Below are 19,844 nucleotides of genomic sequence, written 5' to 3'. Positions count from 1 at the left end.
AAAATCCTGCAGGAAAATCAGCACTCCAAGAAATTAAGAATGTTTGGTTCAAAGCCAAGTCCTAGCCAGAACACAACTTTGAATAATTCCTACAAATCACCTAGAAACAAAAGGAACTGAAGTCAGCTGGTATATTTTTTTCTCTATTGAGATATCAGGATCAGAGCCTAAGTGGAGTTCCCCCGATATTATCAGCAGGAGTTCAAATGCCATCTCTGACAGCTGGGCAATGTCAGGGTCCCCTTTCTGCAGAAAGAGCAGAGCAGATGCCTAATGTGGGATTCTCGGGCTGGCAAAGAGTGTGGAAGTTTTCCAATTTCCCCTGAAGAAGCAGAAATAGATTCTGCAGCTGTGGAGCACTAGAAGCCCGTCAAGCTGCTCATGACTGGCAGCTGAAAAGGATGTATTTCATTAAATGGAGCTCTGTAACTTCTATTTTTCTTTCCATCTTACTACCACATTCCACACATTTTTAAAGTATTGTTAAACTACAATATAGTATGTGAGTTTCAAGTCTTCTAAAACTAGACAATTATTCACTGGACAATGAAGACCACGTAAATCCTTCTGAGAAAAAACAGTAAACAATGTACACTTTCATTTTAACATTACTCAGGTCATCAACAGATACAGTCATAAACCACAAGCACTTAAAATGCAAGCTGACCAGCTTTCCTTAACAAAATATTTGCTAGTTCTGAAAACTAACAAAAATTCATAATTATGCATAAACTTGCCCCTCTTCCACATTAGTTTTGTGTTACTTTTTCATTTTGATTTTATTTTTAAAGAATGGCCATTACATGTGAATATGTTGCTTCTTATTTGAACAGAACATATGGACTAACTTAGCTGGCATTTTCCTTATCAGAAAAACAAACAAGTCTTCATGTGGGTGTTCTGCCACTTAAAACACTTAACTGTGTTACAGACTGCAACTGATGCAAATCCATTACATAAACACAATGCACTTTTGGAAAATAGCAAATTAAATTTTTGCTCTTGTGCACTGCCAAAAATAAGCAATAAAGTGCTGCATATGATTATGCATGCACATAACTTTTTAAAACACTGCCAAGAAAAAAAAACAATGTGAAACAAAGCCCCCTCAATGCAAGTCTTTAAGTATGAATAAAATCCACAATTCTGACACATCAGTGCATTTACTGACATTCACTCATTTTGCTTCCATATCCTGAGAAAGAGCTTAAAAACAAATAGTCATTAAGAAGATCTCAAAGCAGGGCAGGTACAGTAAAAATCTCTTCCTCACTTCATTATACATCACTGAAAATGAAGCCTCCATATGCCATACGCAGACTTCAGCACATAATGACAATAGTAACATTTATTTTGTTAACAACAGTTCTCTTAACTTATGGTCCTGAATCTTCTACCATGATTTGATTGCCAAATAGGACCTGACCTTAAAAAGCAAGTCAGCCATGAAAGAGCCAGTGTTAGAATTAGTGGAAAATTCTATGCAGTCACAGAATTTAGCTAGACATCCCTAATCTGGTTTAATATTAACTTACTTCAGCTTTTTAGATATTTGTAAATAAAGGTAGCCAAAGAGACCTTAAGGTTTCAAGCACAAAACTCAAGATTCTGAGACATAAAAAAAGGTAATGAAATCACTGATAAATTTTCATCCTAGCAAGTATCCCCTCTTACAATAGCTACAGAGTGTCTGAAATACCAGCATGCTCAGTCTTGTCTATAAGAAGAGTCAGTAACAAGCAACCAAGGGAGAAGGATGTTAGCGAGTCTGCTAAATTATTCTTTCACTGCCTACTGTTATTTTGTTTTCATTTATTTTAAAAATATTTACAGGACTTGAAGACACTTTTATGATTGATCTCTGGGTATTGCTCAGTCAGTGGGAAGGTGAGAAGAGTATCCATTAAACCATGCAGCACCTCCTTTTAATACAAATGCAGTTAAGTTCTATGTTCCTTTGGTGGCTCTCAGCAACGAATTCATGTCAGGTTTTGGTTTGTTCAATTTGGCTGGGGGAGAGGGAGTTCTAAGTCTGTTCTGGTTCAACTGGAGAGGGAGTAACCTCATTCAAGAGACATGCTATTCGGGAGGGCTCCTCACTTCTAACTTCCGAGGTATTTTGTGTGTGTCTCTGTGTGTGTGCTGGAGAAAGCTGGGGGGGGGGGGGAATCACTTCCCCAGCCTTCATCCACGCACTCACCAGTGTAATATCCTGATCATCCAGAAATGCTTAAGCATTAATATGCACATGAGAAAATGACAGCATAGAAAAGGGAGCACAGGAGGAGAAATTAATTTGTTTAAACAAGCTTCATAATTAGCCACACTACAAAGTTTCCCTGTCCCTAAATTGGTAGTCACCCGTCATCTGCAGAGACTGAAATGCTGCAGAAATTACATTTTAAATAATGGTAAATTTGTATACCTGCATGAAATACCATTTATTTTACACCTTATACACAGAACAGGTTAGAGTTACTCCTGACTTCTCCTGGGATTTTACTAACCTAGAAGCAAAAGGAAAAGCAGGACTGTAGTAAGGAAAGGCGTTTGCAAACTTCCTGCAAAGAAGCGGGAGCTAGCACAGCACAGAAGTAGACAGCACTGTCAAGAAGAGAGATGTGCACCTTTCTAGCAGCTCCTGCTACGAAGTCTCACAAAGCATTAATATTACCCCCTCTGCTGGCAATGCCGTGAAATGATACTGGTAAAATAGCTCCCGTTAGCACTTAGGGTGAATCTGCTTCCCAGCTGGTAAGGAGCTGGCACAAAGAAGGTAAGCTACAGTTTCTTCTAGCAGGGACTTGGTTTTGCCCCCTGTACATACGGATATAGCATATGGCTCATCCGCACTTCAGCCTTTTAGAAAACTCACCTGCCAGACTTCAGACAGGACTTATAAAAATATCACTGGGGACAATAAAAGGCCAGACTGCCCTCACTCCTCGCTGAAAGGAAGAAATACAACTCTACGAAACTGTCTAGGTATTAAACAGTCATTTCACTCTTCAGCCTAAGAGGGACTCCTCATGGTGCAACAGATCCCACACCAGACTTGCAACGTTTGCAAGTCCCCAGTTTGGTTCTGGTTTCACATACTCAGAGCTCAAAAAGTAAGCCAACAATAATGTAATATACAATGTAAGAAGCAGTATTTCCCAAGTGTGGAGTCACACTCAAGTATTCCATCCCATATTTAATCAAAAAGGTTAAAAAAGTTACCTTTTAAATTCTTTGAGTGTAATAGCATAATATTTGCTGCTTGAGGATCCAAAATAAAAGTGTAAGAGTATTTTCTTCCGATTTAATTGAAGCATAGTCACACTTCAACACAAATGTGTTTGTCCCATTGATATTTACCTTGATTTAAAAGGTGAAATGGGTTGAAAATTACAATTGGTGACTTAGAAGAAAGGCATAGTGGCATGGTTTAAGATTACTGACGACTTTACGAAGCATTTACTGTTGTTCAATTTCTCTCTCACCTTAGGGCAGCTTTTCAGCAACTGTACAGTACCAGATACAGTGCAACCATGACATCTAGTGGCCAGTGAAGAGGGAATAAAATACTTTCCACTCCTAAAACATGGGATTTTTTTAAACACTAGCACTTGTGACTTGCCGTTTATACCTACTTTTTGTACAATCACTGACAGAGGTGGTAGTAATGATCCGTTACAAGGGAAGTGAGACCAAAATATCTGGCATGGAATTACTTTAGAAGAGAAATCAAGTGCTTTTATCAGAACAGGGTGGAATAATATTGTACAAGTAAGGAACTGCTAGCAAAAAGCAGAGTACAATGTTCATGGCAGACAAAAACCCTTAGGAGCAAACCGTCATTAAGAGGCTTTTTGTACCCAGATTACAAAGGACATTTTAAGCAATGCTAGGAGAGTCAATGGGGTAACTCTCAAACTTCCCTGACAACGTTGATCTACTTAAATTAACACAGAACAAAATAAGAAGGTCAGAAACTTTGAAGGTTTTCTACTGGGGAGGAGTAGAATAAACAGCCTTGTGGTCACTAGTATGCAGTAGGCCACTTCCCAAAAGTGTAATTATCAACCAGAAGGAGTAATGCAGGGACATCTCTGTCCAATCTGTGTTTGGATAGGAGACAACAAATTGCTTTAAGAAGCAAAAATAAATTTGGAAAGTTGATGAGGACTGTGAAAATTGCAGACTGAAGTGTGACACAGCAAAAAAACTCTACCTCATACATTCATTATTAAAAATTCCACCACATAAATAACAATTTCCTCTATAGTTACCTAATTTTTTTTTTTCTTCATGAAATTCTCTCTTTTCATGAGAGAATTTCTTGGAACAACTTCCACGAAACTGGCACAACTAAACCTCAGAGTCAGAATTATGGGTCTTAAAGGTTTCAGTAGGGGCATACAGAACACATTCAGCCACTGCTAAGTGGAAAAAGTGTAGTCATCCAAGTACAAATGGATTATACGCGTATACAATTCCAAGGTCTTTTCTTGCAAAACAAATTTCCAAACACTATGTGTATCGCAGCACCCCTACAGAATACGAACCAGTTAAGTTCTTATTTAAGTTCCTTATCTTGTACTGAAATTGTTTGTTTAGCACACCAATTGCCTTGAAAAGCACCAAAATAAGAATACGTTGTTTCTATCTTGGAACATTCCCAGAGATAAAATTCTGTATTTCTAAGTTCTACCTTCACAACAGCTCTAAACTCAACTTTTAGGAGGAAATAGAAAGCATAAACCCCAGTAAGATAAAATAAACTGGATATTTAGGTTGATTTCCTAGAGAAATGAGACTTATTTATGCTCTTTGTCCCTTTATCTCCATGACTCTAAACTCCTCAGCCACTTTTAAATTAATTTAGTAATCTCAACTAATCTAAGAGGGCACTAGAAGTTTCATGAAAGTCTAGAAAAAGGGGGGGGGGGGGAGAGGGGGCAGAGAGAGGGAGATCAGAAGGAAAGTCAGGCAAATTTCCTTGTTACTTCTTTTAACTTGGCAACAGCTGGCTGGCTAATATTTGTAATAACAACCTAATACTCCTGCCTCTTTCAGAAGGGGATTACTGATGAAGTCAGAGGGCAAAGACCACAAACCTGTGAGAGATTAGGCTATCTCAACTCCATTGTTTATAAACACTAACTTGTTTATTCTTTTATTTTTGTATAATATAGTTCCATATTTCACTCAAATGCTTCTTTGAATTTTTTTCAATTATTGTAACTAAAGCATCTAATATAGTATGTAATAAAAACTGATTGAAAGGCTTTAAATGTAATATAAAACCTTTACATGATGTCTGACCTTTTTATACAGCTCTTAAAGGAAACTAAAGATTAAGTACAAACAATGCAGCTGAATTCTGAAGACAAATCTTCAGCTGAAATAAATTATCATAGCTTCACTGATATTAGCATAACAAATTATACCAGCTGAGAATCTTGTATTGTTTGTACAAGCTCTATACAAGAGTTAAGTATATTACAGTAAGTTAATGGACCCCAACTCAAAACAAATTAAAGACTTCACTGGTATCACAATTTTTTTTTCAATAAACTACAGTGACAATTCTTTGTCACTATCATACTGGACAAGCTCTGAAATTGATCTCTTGGATGTAAAATTTCATCACTGCCTGCGTTCAGCATAGAGCCAAAGCGTAGTTGGCTAAAGTTAAAAGAAGGTGAGAGAATAGTTTGGTTGTTTTGGGGTTGGTTTTTTTTTTTTTTGCTTATTTTCAACATGTGAAGACTATCTGGACATGTCTAAGCAGCATAAGCCAGTAGGTTATGCCCTTTATTTTCACATACTAATAAGCCTGTGGAAAACTTTAAGATACCAGAACTTTATTATTTGATTACCGAGTCCAAAAGACTCTTACCTTACTTTTCATTATCATAACTAAAAGGAGAGAGAAAGACAGCCCAAAAGTAGAGTCCTGGGAAGCTGGATTTGCAAAATGTAACAACAGCATGTAAAAAGAAATAACAGCATTCCACTAATGGGAACGATGCACTGGAACGAAGAGCTTGGGCAATACATTCGATGCTGTACAACCATCAATATCATGCTATCAGTTTACACAAACCAATGATGGACAGGCATTAGAGTTTTAACTTCCTTGATTTAACTTTTCAGTGTCCTAAAATACACTTAGATTTGATCATTTAGAACTGTGTACAAACAGAAGTAGTAACTTTTTGCTGGTTTGATGGAAAATTTAAAAATCTGGCTTTTCTCTACATATTATGCGAATGGTTTAAGAAATCAAGAGTGCTTTTAAACATGAAAAGAAAAATGGGAGCCCTCTTAGAGGACGGCATAATTTCCTAGTAACTCATTAGCAAATGACTAGCAATTCCGCTTGTACAGTTCTGTAGGTAACGGACTTCATTCACAGTAAGTAAAATATTAAAAAAGCATTAAAAGGCACACAATCCATTTTACTCCAACTTTCAACTAATAAAACTATGCTTATTGATCAAAAAGATATTTGGCATACCATTATAATATTTTTTCACAACTGTACATTTATGTCTCTTCAACACATAAATTACTGGGAATACTCTTGATGACAGAAACACTGACCCATGCTGATAGCAGACAACAGAATTTTGATCACTGTTTACGTATTTTTATTATTTCCACAGTAAAGCTACGCACAGCCAGGTAAATTATCTAATAAGTAGTAAAAATACTCAAAAGGATAAAATGTCTGATAACATACATTTACATAGCTTTTTTCTAATAGCTTTTGCTTTAACATGAAAATAAACCTCTACAGAAGGATCTGCATTAATTTATCATGGAATTTAAGGAGTTTTAAATTTAGAAAGAATGAAGTGTAGACACTGAAAAATACTCCCAGAACATCTGCACTACCTGTCAGAAAAGAAAAATCTGTACTGAAAATGACTACTAGTTATCTGCTGTACCGATTGCTTGAGAGTGTTTGCTGCCCTTTGTTTAGAGTAATTTTATGGAAATAATGGAATTCAGCCTGACAAAGATCTGTTGTTTGATGACAGGGAAGTAATTTAACATTTTTGTTACTCAGTCACACATATAGAATTAGGGAATTAGTACTTACAGTGATCCAAATGTACTGAAAGTTATCCTCAATTCAGATATTTAGCTGGTAATTTGATTAATAAAATTTTGCAAGCATTTTAGGTCTTCTGCTAAATGCACTGTTTCATTGCATATTTCCCTACAGAAAGTCTCAGTCTGACCATTCTTTGTGCAAATAAAATACCACAGAGCAACTACAGCAGCCTAGGTTTAGTTCAGGCCATAGCAGTGTATGGGGAAAGTAAATATTATTTGTTATTTAACCTCAATATCTGAAAAAGACTTCAGAAAAAAATTAAATAAAAATGTTCTCTCTCTAATAACAGAAAAGCATTTGAAATGTATGCCAAGATACATGTGCTCAAAATTAGCTCAAATACAGGACAGCAGGTGGCACTGGCAACATGCCAGTGTTAAAACAGCTGCATTGAACTGGTGTAAAATTGATCATATTACATGTCTTATCTTTAATGTGAAGTTGTAAACGTACAGAACATAAGCTCTTCTTTCACAACACTCTATCCTTTGGTGTAAGTGTTCTCTTTGATACTGCTACTTAGTAAAGTTTATTAGGGTAGTTACAGAGACAGAAGAACTATCTTCACAGGGATGTATCGTGACAGGACAAGAGCCAACGGGCAATAATTGCTGCAGAAGAAATTCCATCTGCGCGTAAGAAAAAAGCTCTTTCCCTTGAGAACAATTAACACTGGGAGAGGTTGCCTGCAGAACTGGTGGAATCCACTTCACTGGTATTATTCAGGACTGGGCTTGACAGGGCCCTGGATAACTCAATCTGTGGCCCTGCCTTTAATAAGAGGCTGGACCAGATGATCTCCAGAAGTTCCTTCCAACCTAGATTGTTCTGTGACTCAGTATGTTCAGGCCACACAACACAGCACCATGCTGAGAAGCCTAGGCATTGCTCCAAGCCAGCTGTAACATACACATGGGCAGTAAAACATAGTAAAACTATTCTTAACAGATACTACCGCAGCTAGGAATTAACAATACGCTGTTAACAGGACAAGTTAATCAGCTTGTAACAGGTTCCAGCTCCAGAGCTGGCTCATTTGGTGTTGCTTCAAACATGCTAATGTACCTCTGACTTTGAAGACATACTTCTTTTCTTTGCGTGTCATTCAGCCATAATAAAGAAAAGCAAAGAAAAGCCATTCTTTATGCAGGCCACAGAGAAACTAACCTGAGGGCAACAGTTGACATGCAAGCACGAACTTGACACTCTTATGTTAATACTTACATTCTCTAACCCAAGGAGGACCAAGAGCGGGATTGTTGTCATTCCTCCTTGGATCCACTCTTCTAGAGAAACAGTGCCATCATGATCATAGTCAATTTCTTCCATCATTTCATGAAGGATCTACACAGTTTAATGAAAAATCTCATAAATTCCATATTCTAAGATAGCAACTTCTTGTTAGAACATGTGCAGATCTCCAATTCCCTCATCCGCATGCAAAAAGGAAAATATTATTTGTATGGCACCTGTAGTAAAATGAGTACTGACAGTTCAGAAAATGAAGTGTCATATTCCTATTTACATTTTATTATCACCTAAAGTTCCCAAACCCAGTTGTGTCCCCTTGTGTACTTACTATGTACAATACAAATAAGAGGTAGTTACTTTTAAGAAATTTTCAGAGACAAACCAGTTGTGTTATAAATGTTAATTACTACATGCACTGAAGAAAAGCCTTAAACTGTAGCAAGAATGTTTCACAGATCAGATTTAATCAGAAAAAGACTCATAAAAGTGCTAATTGGCAGTGTCATAGTGGAGCATAGACTATTATTATTTCTATCTTACTAATACATAGAATCACATGCTGACATGAAGTATCACAAAATGATTAAACGCCATCTCTAGCAACATTAAAAACTTGTGATAAAATGGATACTTACTGGACTCAGTTCAGTAACATCCCATTCAAGGTATTCTGCAACATGCATCATTTGAGCAATTATATTTTCCAGCTCCTACAGATGAACGAAAAAGAATGATAATATTTAATGCAATATTATAAAGACAAACTCTACTGCAATCAACTTATAATTCAAACATATTGCCTTCAGTGACACTGTTTTATCGATGTTCCTAATGAAACATCCTTTACACTGGAAGCTGTCCACTCTTAGGTGAATCTGCTTCACTAGCAAAGCATCAGGCATGAACCGCAAAGCATGCAGGGAGGTGAAATACAGCCCCACAACCAAAGGACAGCCTCCGGGTTGAAAGTAGTAATAGATTCTTCCTTCCTAGTTGATCATTTGAGCGTTGGTTTATGATCGGAAGTCCACCCTGTGATATAATGATGTAATGTCCTTTAAATTCCAGCACTCTAACAAACTGTTTTTTTGACAGCAGTTGTATAATTCACGACTTTCTAATGGATATAAGGCATAAAGTGGACGGTATAAACTAATACAGAGATATTTTCTTACCACTACAGTGCTCTAATTTCCTCTGACAATATATCACTAGTGCTCTTCCATATTCATACATACAATCTGGTTTGTAAACATGCTCAAATGCTTATCTAGAACCACTCTAAATTCTCATGTGTATTTATTATATACTAGTTATCTAATTCATATTGTGTATTGCCTAAAACTATGATACAGTATTTACTTTATACCTCTATATAACTCAGCTTCCCTATTCCCCTGTCACTTATGGGAATCACCTCCTCTTGTTTACCCATCCACTCTATGCCGTCTTCTTCAGGGAGATACAAAAGAAGGGGGGGGGGGGGGGGGGGGGGGGGAAGAAAAAAGAAAAAAGCAAGCTGCCAATAAAATACTTCTGTTAGCTAACAGAAAAAAAATAGTTACGTTTTTTAAATGATTGCTATATTTCTAATTTTCCTTCAAACATTTGGTTGGGCTAGCCCTCAAAATTTGGTCTTTAATACTGTTCCTCCTTTCTTAATAACAACATGGAAGTTCTGACATCTGTCCACATACATCCACTGTGTGACCCTCACACTTTTCCCTTTTAATGAAATCTTTATAAATGGTGCTTTCATACACATCTCCCAGCAGCATACTAGAATTTTAGGAATCATATTAATGTGTCCCCTACAGTAATATTATTAAAAATCAGAAGACTATAGAATAGGACTCCACGATAGCAGCGTCAGCATTTGAAAATTTATACAGCTGTAGAAGCAGCAGCTTAATGGCAAAGAAAACTCAAGAGTTACTTTCAAAATGGGTGACTTTTTATCAACTATAGTTTATACTGCTTCTATTAATTCAGGATAAATACAAACTTGATTTGGATTAATGTAGTTTTGTATAGGTATGCCCTTATGACATATTCTTACAATGCATTAATACACATAAATAACATTACCGAACTATCCAGGTGTCCATTCCCATCTGTATCATATAAGCGAAACATAACTAAAAAGGAAACAAAAAGAGAAGGAAACTCAGTAACAATATTATTTCATAAAAAAAAACCAAAAACCAACCCCAAAACACAAAACAACCAAGCCTGAGTTTCAAAGACAGGACAGACATTAACATTTTCCTTTAACGATCACACTAACTGTAGACCCACCAAACACTATGAATTATGTGAGAGGTTCACTCAGCGACTACCCTGCCGCAGTGCTTCCAATGAGACATATGAGCAGGACAGTGCAATTGCACCTCTTCCACATAATCACTCCAACAGCTAATTTGGTCTGTGAACTTAATTCTGGTTCCTCCTAGAGACAATCTGTGTTCATGGTGAGTACCACCAAAAGGACCTTCTCTGTCATCTCACCAAACATAGGATAACACACAACTGGTCAGGCAAATGTTGATAAGCCTGCTTAAGTTACAATGCTACCCTACTCCCTTGGTTGCAGCTACCACTATTCAATAGTGATACTGCTTTAGAAATGCTTTCTGACCAACTACATGAAACAGAGGATTATTATTTGAAGTATCTAATCAGCCAAATCCAACAATAAACATTCCTCTCAGACTGCCAGCATGACTCGTCCCAGGATCAGACTTGCTTCATCAATTTGAAAATGTATTCCCAACATTTTGGGGAGCTACCCAGACAAGAATAGCTGCATTTTGACAATATCCAGAAAGAATATATACTTTCAAGTTTGTATCGTTACTTGATTCCAGCCACAAGAGCGGGTATGTCCACCATTACCAAGGTATTTCAAAGCAGCTTACTCAGCTGATCATATACTGCATCAGATTGCAGAGCAGAAAGAAGCCTGAAGCTTTGGTAGGAATAATGTTAAAAGGCTAAGGATGAAAACCAAAAGCCTAATACCACTTTACTCTTTGTCTCTACTTTCTGGGTCAGTTAGTCAGAGCTCTGAAATCTAAACAACATCCCCTTCAAAAGTGCTCATTTTTTCCCCCTAGATCTATTTTCTAAGGAGTAAGAAGAGAGCCCATGTACAGGTGGTTCCAGGACACTGTAATGCCTTGACTGAGAGCAAAAACCAATATAATGAGAAGCGAGAGGAAATTCTTCGCAATTAGAAAGTAAAGTTCAGAAAGAATTTGATTATTTTTGTCTTACAGCAAAACATATTTAACTGTTATATGGATTGGTTTGCTTCCCTTATATCCCCCATCTTATTCCCAAGTTGTTCACCTAACTGTGGGGAAAAAAGGTAAGTACTATACCTCTCTACCACGTCAGCAATTTTTGCTACTACATCGCACTGATCTTAAGAGCTGTAATATAAGATTGAAGAGATTTACTGTAGTACATTGTTTCAAGCTACAAAGGTCCATTATTCATTAGTTATAGGCTAAGAAAACCTACACAAATATGTTTCTTTGCCTGTGAATTACATAGCAGAAATGTTTCAGTGTAAAATAACAGTTAATGCTAAAAGCCAGCAGAGATTGGTACTGTCCCTGCTAGTACGCCTTCTACCAAAGCTGGTCAGAGCATGACAGCTAATATTATCTGGCAAAGGTACCATTAAGCATTCACAGTTTCCATAGGGATGAATCACTGAATCACTCAGTGATAAGGTTCAAATCACTTGGTTCTCCTTCCTCCTCCTCTGTGATTGTAATGCACTGGTTAAAAGAATGTTCTACAGTTATCATGAAAGCAAGTTTTAGCATCTCCCTGATCTTTACCCACTCCAGAGAAGTAGTGCTTACAACTTTTTGTTCCTTTAACATGAATCAGTAGGTCTAATCAGTCATTTTAAAACGTGTATTAGCATAATTATAACTGTTTCACCTTTGTAGCAAACAAAGTCTCTCCGATTACATATGTATTGGGTAGTGAAAAGGCTCAGTCTGTGCTTTTCGCTAGACTCTGAAAAAACTATGCTACTGGTGTGGCATGCAATCTCTTTTCTATTCATACTCTGCTAAATATTCATGTTCTTGCTGATTTACGCACTCTAGGAGAAAAATCAACAACAAAACTGGTAAAAACAACTGAACAAGAGTTCTGATGCAAACTACAGAGCCCAAGTCAATCTTTTCCCAACCCCTTACCGGACAGCACTGACTGGCCACTCGATTTCTATTACTAGACTGCATGCCTTTTGTAAGTAATTAAAAACGGATTAAAATCAAATTACCAAGATAAGATCAGTTGCTGCATTGCTATACTTTCACCTGCAACCTCTGGACTTCTAATCTTGCATATGACAAAAGGTGGCATCCCAGAAATGCCAAAAGTTCAAAATTATGTTCTTTTGAGAAGAAATTGGGGAATTCATTCTCAAAAGCACATGCACAAACAGGTGCTGAATGCACTTTCTATTTTCACCAGCGCATGTACTGTGAAAACTGTAAAGCTTGTCACTTTCCACAGAAGCCTGAGTGTCCAAGAACTGCATAGCACAGCAAAAAGATAGACTATAACTAATCATATTACTGCAAAAATACAAAAGAATAGTGTGGCATTCTCGAAGCTTCTGTTGGTATGGAAAGAACAGAAACAGAATAACCTGGAGAGAGTCTTGATAAGAGAAACTGGCAAAAAACCCCACAGCTCATAATTCTTGGAGTTTCTGTTCATAATAGCAGAGAAAAGTTTGAGCATTTGTAAGCATATTATGTTTGTAAAGCTATGGCACCTGTGGAGGTCGTATGCTTCCTCCACACCATTTACGTCTAATGCCCTTCATACTGCCTCCTGGCATTTCTCTGAACAGTTTCACAACAGATACATGTCTGGCATCCATGGTTATACTGATAAAAAATACATACAAATTGAGGAATGGGTTGTGCTGATAAAGCCTCATGTAATTGAGAGCTAAAATAACTTCTGCTGTTGGGGTCATTAAAGGATGAAAAGTTGAGGTATGAAACACCACTGCTCAGTTCTTAGGAAGTACCCTGCATATTTACAAGGGGTCTTTCTTACACGTTCAAGAATCACAGTGTGGACACCAGCAAGCAAAGCTTGGTACACATGAAAACAACATGGAGAGCAGAAAATGGTTTGTATGGATCAAGTCTACAGGTTGAGCTGCAGAGCATGAAGGTACTTAACAATATACACCTTCAACTATTTGCAGTGTGACCTTAGAAAGAGAACTTAAATTCTTCCAATGTATCTCATCTCTGCTATGAAAGTTTGGGATATTCTTTATATTCAGGCCCTATATAGTTTATGAATAATAAATATGCTGAGCATGTCAAACAGGTGAGGTTCGCAGTGCTTAAGACCTCTAGAAATACACTGTTAATAGGTTAGAGAATCCATTTATCTGCTGGAATATTTCGAAATCTATGAAAATCCATAGATCGTATAGATCCAAAACCTAAACTTTATTTCCTCTTCGTGTATTTTATCTTAAAAAATCCTCCAGCTTATATCAGATTTTATTTGAAAGCACCGCTTCCATGTTCTGCTTGTCATGAATCAAGTTTCCAAACACTCAGCTATGATTCAGAGTGCTTCCATTTTTTGTCAACAGAAAAAAAATAAATCATTATTTGAGATTAGTATTAATATTAATGTTGGCAACTCTGGAATAAGCCATCCTTTCTTTTTTCACTCCACTGCTACTAACTTATAATTTACCTAACAGCCACAGGACCTACTGCTATAAAATTATTTCAGACAAAGGGTTAAATTATAGCATTAATTTATAAGGATAATTCAACTAAAATCAATAGGGAATTCTGCGTACTAATGGCACAGTATAAGCCAAAATTTAGACACTAAAAAGTGACAATACATGGTATATTTCAACTCTGTTTGACAAAGTAGAAAATAAACCTATATAATAACCATGTCCTTAATTATATGTAGTAAATGCAAATGATCTTGAATGTACAAAACATGTAAGTACCATACGTTTATTAGATCAGGCTCTCTCGCTCCTAAATCATACAGATCATTCATAGTCTTTTGCCTATGCAGTTCCTGTTGCGGGAAGTTCACGGAACATCCCCTACACTAAAATCATCACCTGCTCCTCTGTCTCTCCCCCTTTTCCTTGTACCAATTCCTGACACCAGGGGAGGCAACCAATCTCCATTTCGTGCTACGGTTTGTGCATAGAGCTCTTCAGAGCTCTGATAAGGCTTGCATAGCTTGCTACCATGAAACAGCTATTACATTGTAAGTTGAATTCAATCCTAGGATCTTAGTTTTCCTATGCTTGTGTTCTGAATGCACATTCACACATACATCCTCATATTCTAATCATATGATACCAAACTGGTATTACCAAATTTGGGGATGGCTCCTTATAATGTTTACTGAGGCAAAGGTATTGCTGATCTTAGCTTACAATGACTACTTTGTACTGTAACTACAGGCAACGAAACATCAAGATATTTCAACAATATGCAGTCATGTAACCTTGTAATGAATTCCTCACTCCAGCAGAAGCAGCCTACTGTTTGCATTTCCTATCATATTGAGTATTTACTTTCCATACAGTATTAGAGCCTGATCCCACAGTTCTTTTATAGACAGACCAGCTATGTATATCAAAGTATATTTGGTCTCAGTAAGGATTATATGATTGGATTGACTGTTTATCTATCTGGAAAACTGGCTTCTAAAATTCCATAATGGGGAAACACACTGTTTGTTTCTTTTTTTTCCTCTGATCCGCAGATCAAACTCTCAGTTATTTTCTGAACAGGTAGAGGTATTGCACCTTAATGAATCAGGCCCCTAATTAAAAAAGTCAAGTAATTTCTAACTTCCAGTGTCAAACGCTCACTCCCAACAGTGATCCAGACTTGGATCATTCTTGGCTTTTCTGTATTCACTAATATTATAGAGCCCACAGCCTATATTAAACAATGATTCTTTGTTTGAATTAGCTTGTTTTCTACAGATTATTCACCACTTCTATAAATCTTTAAGCATCCTCAGTATTTTTCATTTGTTTTTCTCAGATCTGATACTAATCAAGAGACGACAGTATAGAAAGGATTTTAACTGCAGAATGTATGATCCTTACTCCCCATCTTAGCATGTGCAAGATAGAAAGAATTTAGTTAAAATCTCATCAAATTATACTATTAACTAGAATAAAAGATCACTTTTGCAATAATGGTCACCTAGAACCCTATTTTTGTAATGCAGCTACTCAAAACTGAGTCTCAAACTCAGAAAAATTTAGAAACAGATTTTTTGATGACATTGAAATAAATATATAAAATTAACTTTAAAAAAAAGAACATACATTCTAGCTTGTCTTCAGGTCTTCCTCTTTCTAGCAGTGACAAATAGCAAACAATATCTTTCAGCTGGATCATGTCTGGTAAATGTAAGTTGGCAGGAGTAGGAGGTCGGGATGCAGAGGTACCTTTGTTAAGTCTCAGACCTGGAAATAACACATAGCCTTTGTTACTCTTAACATATAATATAAGCAGAAAATGAAAACATAAGTCTTGCATACATACATCTTTGTTTTATGTGAATCTCAGATGACTTAATTTAAATATAAATGTGACGTTTTAAACAATTCATGTTCATAGTTTATCCAGCAAAGGCAGAATTAAAATGATAGTGAGGTTTTAAAATATTATATGGATAAAGCAAACTATTGGGAAAAAAAAAATCAATTATGGGAATGGCATAACGCTTTTTTCATTTGTGTTGATCTGATGTCATTTGGCTACAAAAAAATTTGGTGAATATTTTTATTCTACTACATTACATGTTAATTTAAGTATTAAAACAATCCCTGCCCAACGCTGCATCCACTTCTTTGTGCTTGTAGTAGCTTCATCTAACTTATAGATTGACACCAGCTACACTAATTGAAGATGTTTTAGTGTCAAAGAAAACTCTGATAATACCAAAGTGAGTAGTCTTCCCAAAACCACAGCAAGATGTGTGTCAGAGCAACACATATTTAAAACACGGAAGCCTCGGCCACAGAATACTATGAAAATAAGCACAGAATTTAAATAATAGTCATAATTGCTCAAAGATTGTGATCAAGAGCAGTTCCAGTGTACCACTTGGAATACAAGTTTCAATACTGCCAAACTTTTTGTTTCAAGAGAACATTAATATGACTGGTCCTGATGATATTACTGGAATCTGCAGGACCAATAAATAAGGAAAAAAGGGGAAGGACAGGAGAACACAGAGAAAGCAGTAATAAAACTTTCTTTACAAGCTTGTTACATTTCTCACTGACTTTAGTGATGTTAAAGATGAAGCTTTACAAAAGGATTTACTGTTCTTAAATATTTTCTATGACTAATTCAGAACAGATTCATCACTGCACACATAACCTGCATACATAATTTCTCTCATCCATTTGTCTTGAACAAGTTAATTACTGTAGCAAATGGAAACAGAGTTCTGGTGGGTTTTTTTCCCCCCTATTTTTATCTTGAAAAACTTTGTTACAAACTGAAGACATTTTCAAAGGTCTACTGAGGTACACGTTAAAAAAAAAATAATTTCAGTAAATAAGAGCAAATTGGCATGTAGAAAATACATCTTTGAATCAAGTTCATGTTCATGGTTTCAGGCAGATAATAAACACTGAAAGTAGATATTTAAATGAATAAAAAGATTTAATAGGGCAATGTTCTACTAAATGAGCTTGCGTGTCGGTTAAGTGCCCTTAAAATTAAGACATTATAAAATGTTAATCAACTAAGATCCTAGCTTTAATCACACAATCTACACAAATAGTTCACATTCCAGTCTTACATGAATCTTATGCACAGAATAAAAAGTATTATAAAAGTTGGGCTAACTCATCTCAAAAATGTATAGTCCTGAAATCCAAATGAAAAGGCATACAAATTTTAAGGTCTCTTTTAGCTTAGCATCAGCTGCAAGGTACAGGTTAAAGTATTACTTCTGCAGCAGAGGTAGGAGACGGGTGGCTGCAATGTGCTGAATTACAGATGACTTACAGTGCTGCTGCTTACCTGGCATCTGTTTCCATCTCTCTTCAGACACCTTAACTGAAAAGACAATTTATAAACAGACATGAGTGGACCAAGAGACTCTAAGTAAAAAACAGACACGTGCCAGAGAGATTTATGAACCCTGCTACTTTCCTTGTGATCTTCTCTAGCTCTTGTGTACCTTTCGATTTTCCAGAAGAATGTCAAATGTTTCTGACAAATTTATTTCCCAGTATGGTCAGTTTTTTCCACTATTGCTAACATTTAAAAATTACTAGATATCCTAAAACAAATGTTTCCGTAATTTTCATTTGCACATCAAAATGTACCAATGCACACTTTTTCCCTTTAAATGCTACAAATTATAAAGATGTCACAACTAGTTTAAATCTCATGAATTCTACATATGAAGTGTCAAAACCATACAAATACCACATGAATAATAAAAGATGATTTTTTGAAATAACAGTAGTCAGATACCATATGTAAAAACACAGCATAATAAATCAATACGCACCGCTAAATGGCAGCTGCTATTGGAGTTATCAGGCAAAAAGTGTTAAGTGTAAAAGATTACAAATTTTGGTGGCTGGTACAGTGCATGTTTATTGCTGACGCTACTCATTGATGAAAATGTGACGAAAACTTCAATAAAAAATTAAAAGTAATGAAAGTGGAAATGAAATTGTGCTGCTGAGACTTTATAGGAACAGAATCTATATTCAGTTGAAAAAAATGCAATGCTTAAAATTTATGACATCCAAAATATACCCTGCAGCATACAATAAAGAATACATTTAGACATGTCCTTACAGATTCTGTTGCAAAGCATCTTCAAGGGCAAGGAACTGAATCACTGGTCTAAATGACTTGCCCAAACCCATGAGTAAATCATTATCAGAGCTGTAATTAGCAACAGAAGGTTTTGAATACGCCACACAACTGATGATTATACCATAGCCTACTAAGCCTACTGCTCTGCACATGGAACCACTCTAGATAACTAACAACAAAAGCCCAAGAAGTTGGAAATGTACTGTCTACACAGCACATACTTGTGGAAGGAGATGTGTCCATGGCAGTTCTGATTAGAACGGATAAAAAAAGATATGTGAAGAATTCAATTCAAATGAAAAAAAAAAAAAATTCTATGAAGAACCATACCCTTGATGTGGTAAGCAAGCTTTGCTAGCAGGAAAAAGTTTATTTGGTTAAGTCTAATTACAGTTAATGACCATTATATAAATACATTATAATATAATAGAAGACGATAAAGTAATACTTTTTTTTGGTTGGTTTGTTTGTTTGTTGGGTTTTGCCAGGAAACGTAAAGCTAAAAAATGGAAATAACAGGTACTGCAAACTTAAATAAAGAAAAATAACTGAAACCCATCTATTTAACAGCTGGGAACGGCATGCACTAAAAAGAAAAAACAGGTCAGACTCAATGGGTGATACCTGAAAGCCTATAATTAGCATTGTACACTGAGGCATCTTTGCAAATCTAGTGCTTGGTATCTGCAAGAAAAGCTAACATTTCAGCTAGTAGCACTTGTACCAAATTCACAACTTCTGGATAAGTTGCAATTTGAAGACACCTAATCTTCATATAAAGAATTCAAGCAATTAAGTACCCATCAAACCGCTGGGTAACTTGCTCTAAGCATTTGATTATCCCAGCTGTTCAAAACATGCAATTCATGTCATTAAATTAGTCTAACTTCTGCTTTTAGCTACTGGATTTTGATAGAGTTCCCAAATTGATAAAGTGCTAAACCAAATATTTCAAGTTAGGAAGGTAACCTTAAATTTGTTCTGCAAATTTTCTTTAGAAGTTTCAGAAAATTTTGTAAGTTGATAGTTTTTAACACTATGTTATGTATTTATAACAGTATTTTAACATTATGTCCTCTGAACTCAAAATCACTTTTAATAAAAATGTTCAGTTTAGCACGAAAATTTCAAACTCCATTAAAGAAGATCCTTACATTGGGAAAAGAACTACTGCTAACACTTATAGGTTACTTAAAACATCAGTAGCTTATAAGTATGTAGGATTACTAATCCTACATACCTAGACAATTACCACACCTAGACAATTAAGAGCAGCAGCAGTAACTGGGCACAGAAACTATAGAGCACCAGCAGGAGCCTCCTGCATGAAGCTCTGAAGGTTTCTAAGTGTTTATACAGTAGAGCAGGCAGCAAGATCATGTAACCATAGCAATCTGATTAGCATTAACGTGACAAAGCCTGTCCACTTGGTGTCTCAGCTGCATCATTATTGTGAATTAAAAAGATGAAACCATTTAGTTTCCATTTCTTTTCATAGTATTTCTTGTTCATGATTGAGTTAGTTTCTCCAATTTCACAAATATCAGAACAAAAAAAAAAAATACATA

The 19,844-nt window shown here is 36.1% G+C and overlaps 1 protein-coding gene across 7 annotated transcripts in view; it reads right to left on the bottom strand.

Annotated features, from left to right (window-relative positions):
* The window catches only part of DGKB (diacylglycerol kinase beta), a 379,491-nt gene that overhangs the window by 255,889 nt on the left and 103,758 nt on the right, over window positions 1–19,844 (bottom strand). For all 7 annotated transcript variants that reach the window (XM_076331405.1, XM_076331402.1, XM_076331403.1 and 4 more), the window contains 5 exons: window positions 17,464–17,499; window positions 15,750–15,890; window positions 10,454–10,503; window positions 9,001–9,075; window positions 8,339–8,458 (listed from right to left, as the gene is read on the bottom strand). In XM_076331405.1, the coding sequence (XP_076187520.1) occupies window positions 8,339–8,458; window positions 9,001–9,075; window positions 10,454–10,503; window positions 15,750–15,890; window positions 17,464–17,499 (422 nt within the window). The remainder of the gene's footprint in view (window positions 1–8,338; window positions 8,459–9,000; window positions 9,076–10,453; window positions 10,504–15,749; window positions 15,891–17,463; window positions 17,500–19,844) is intronic.

This window comes from Aptenodytes patagonicus, chromosome 2, assembly GCF_965638725.1.
Source record: "Aptenodytes patagonicus chromosome 2, bAptPat1.pri.cur, whole genome shotgun sequence".
In the NCBI taxonomy this organism is placed as follows: Eukaryota; Metazoa; Chordata; class Aves; order Sphenisciformes; family Spheniscidae; genus Aptenodytes; species Aptenodytes patagonicus.
This window is presented reverse-complemented; position numbering and strand designations above follow the sequence as displayed.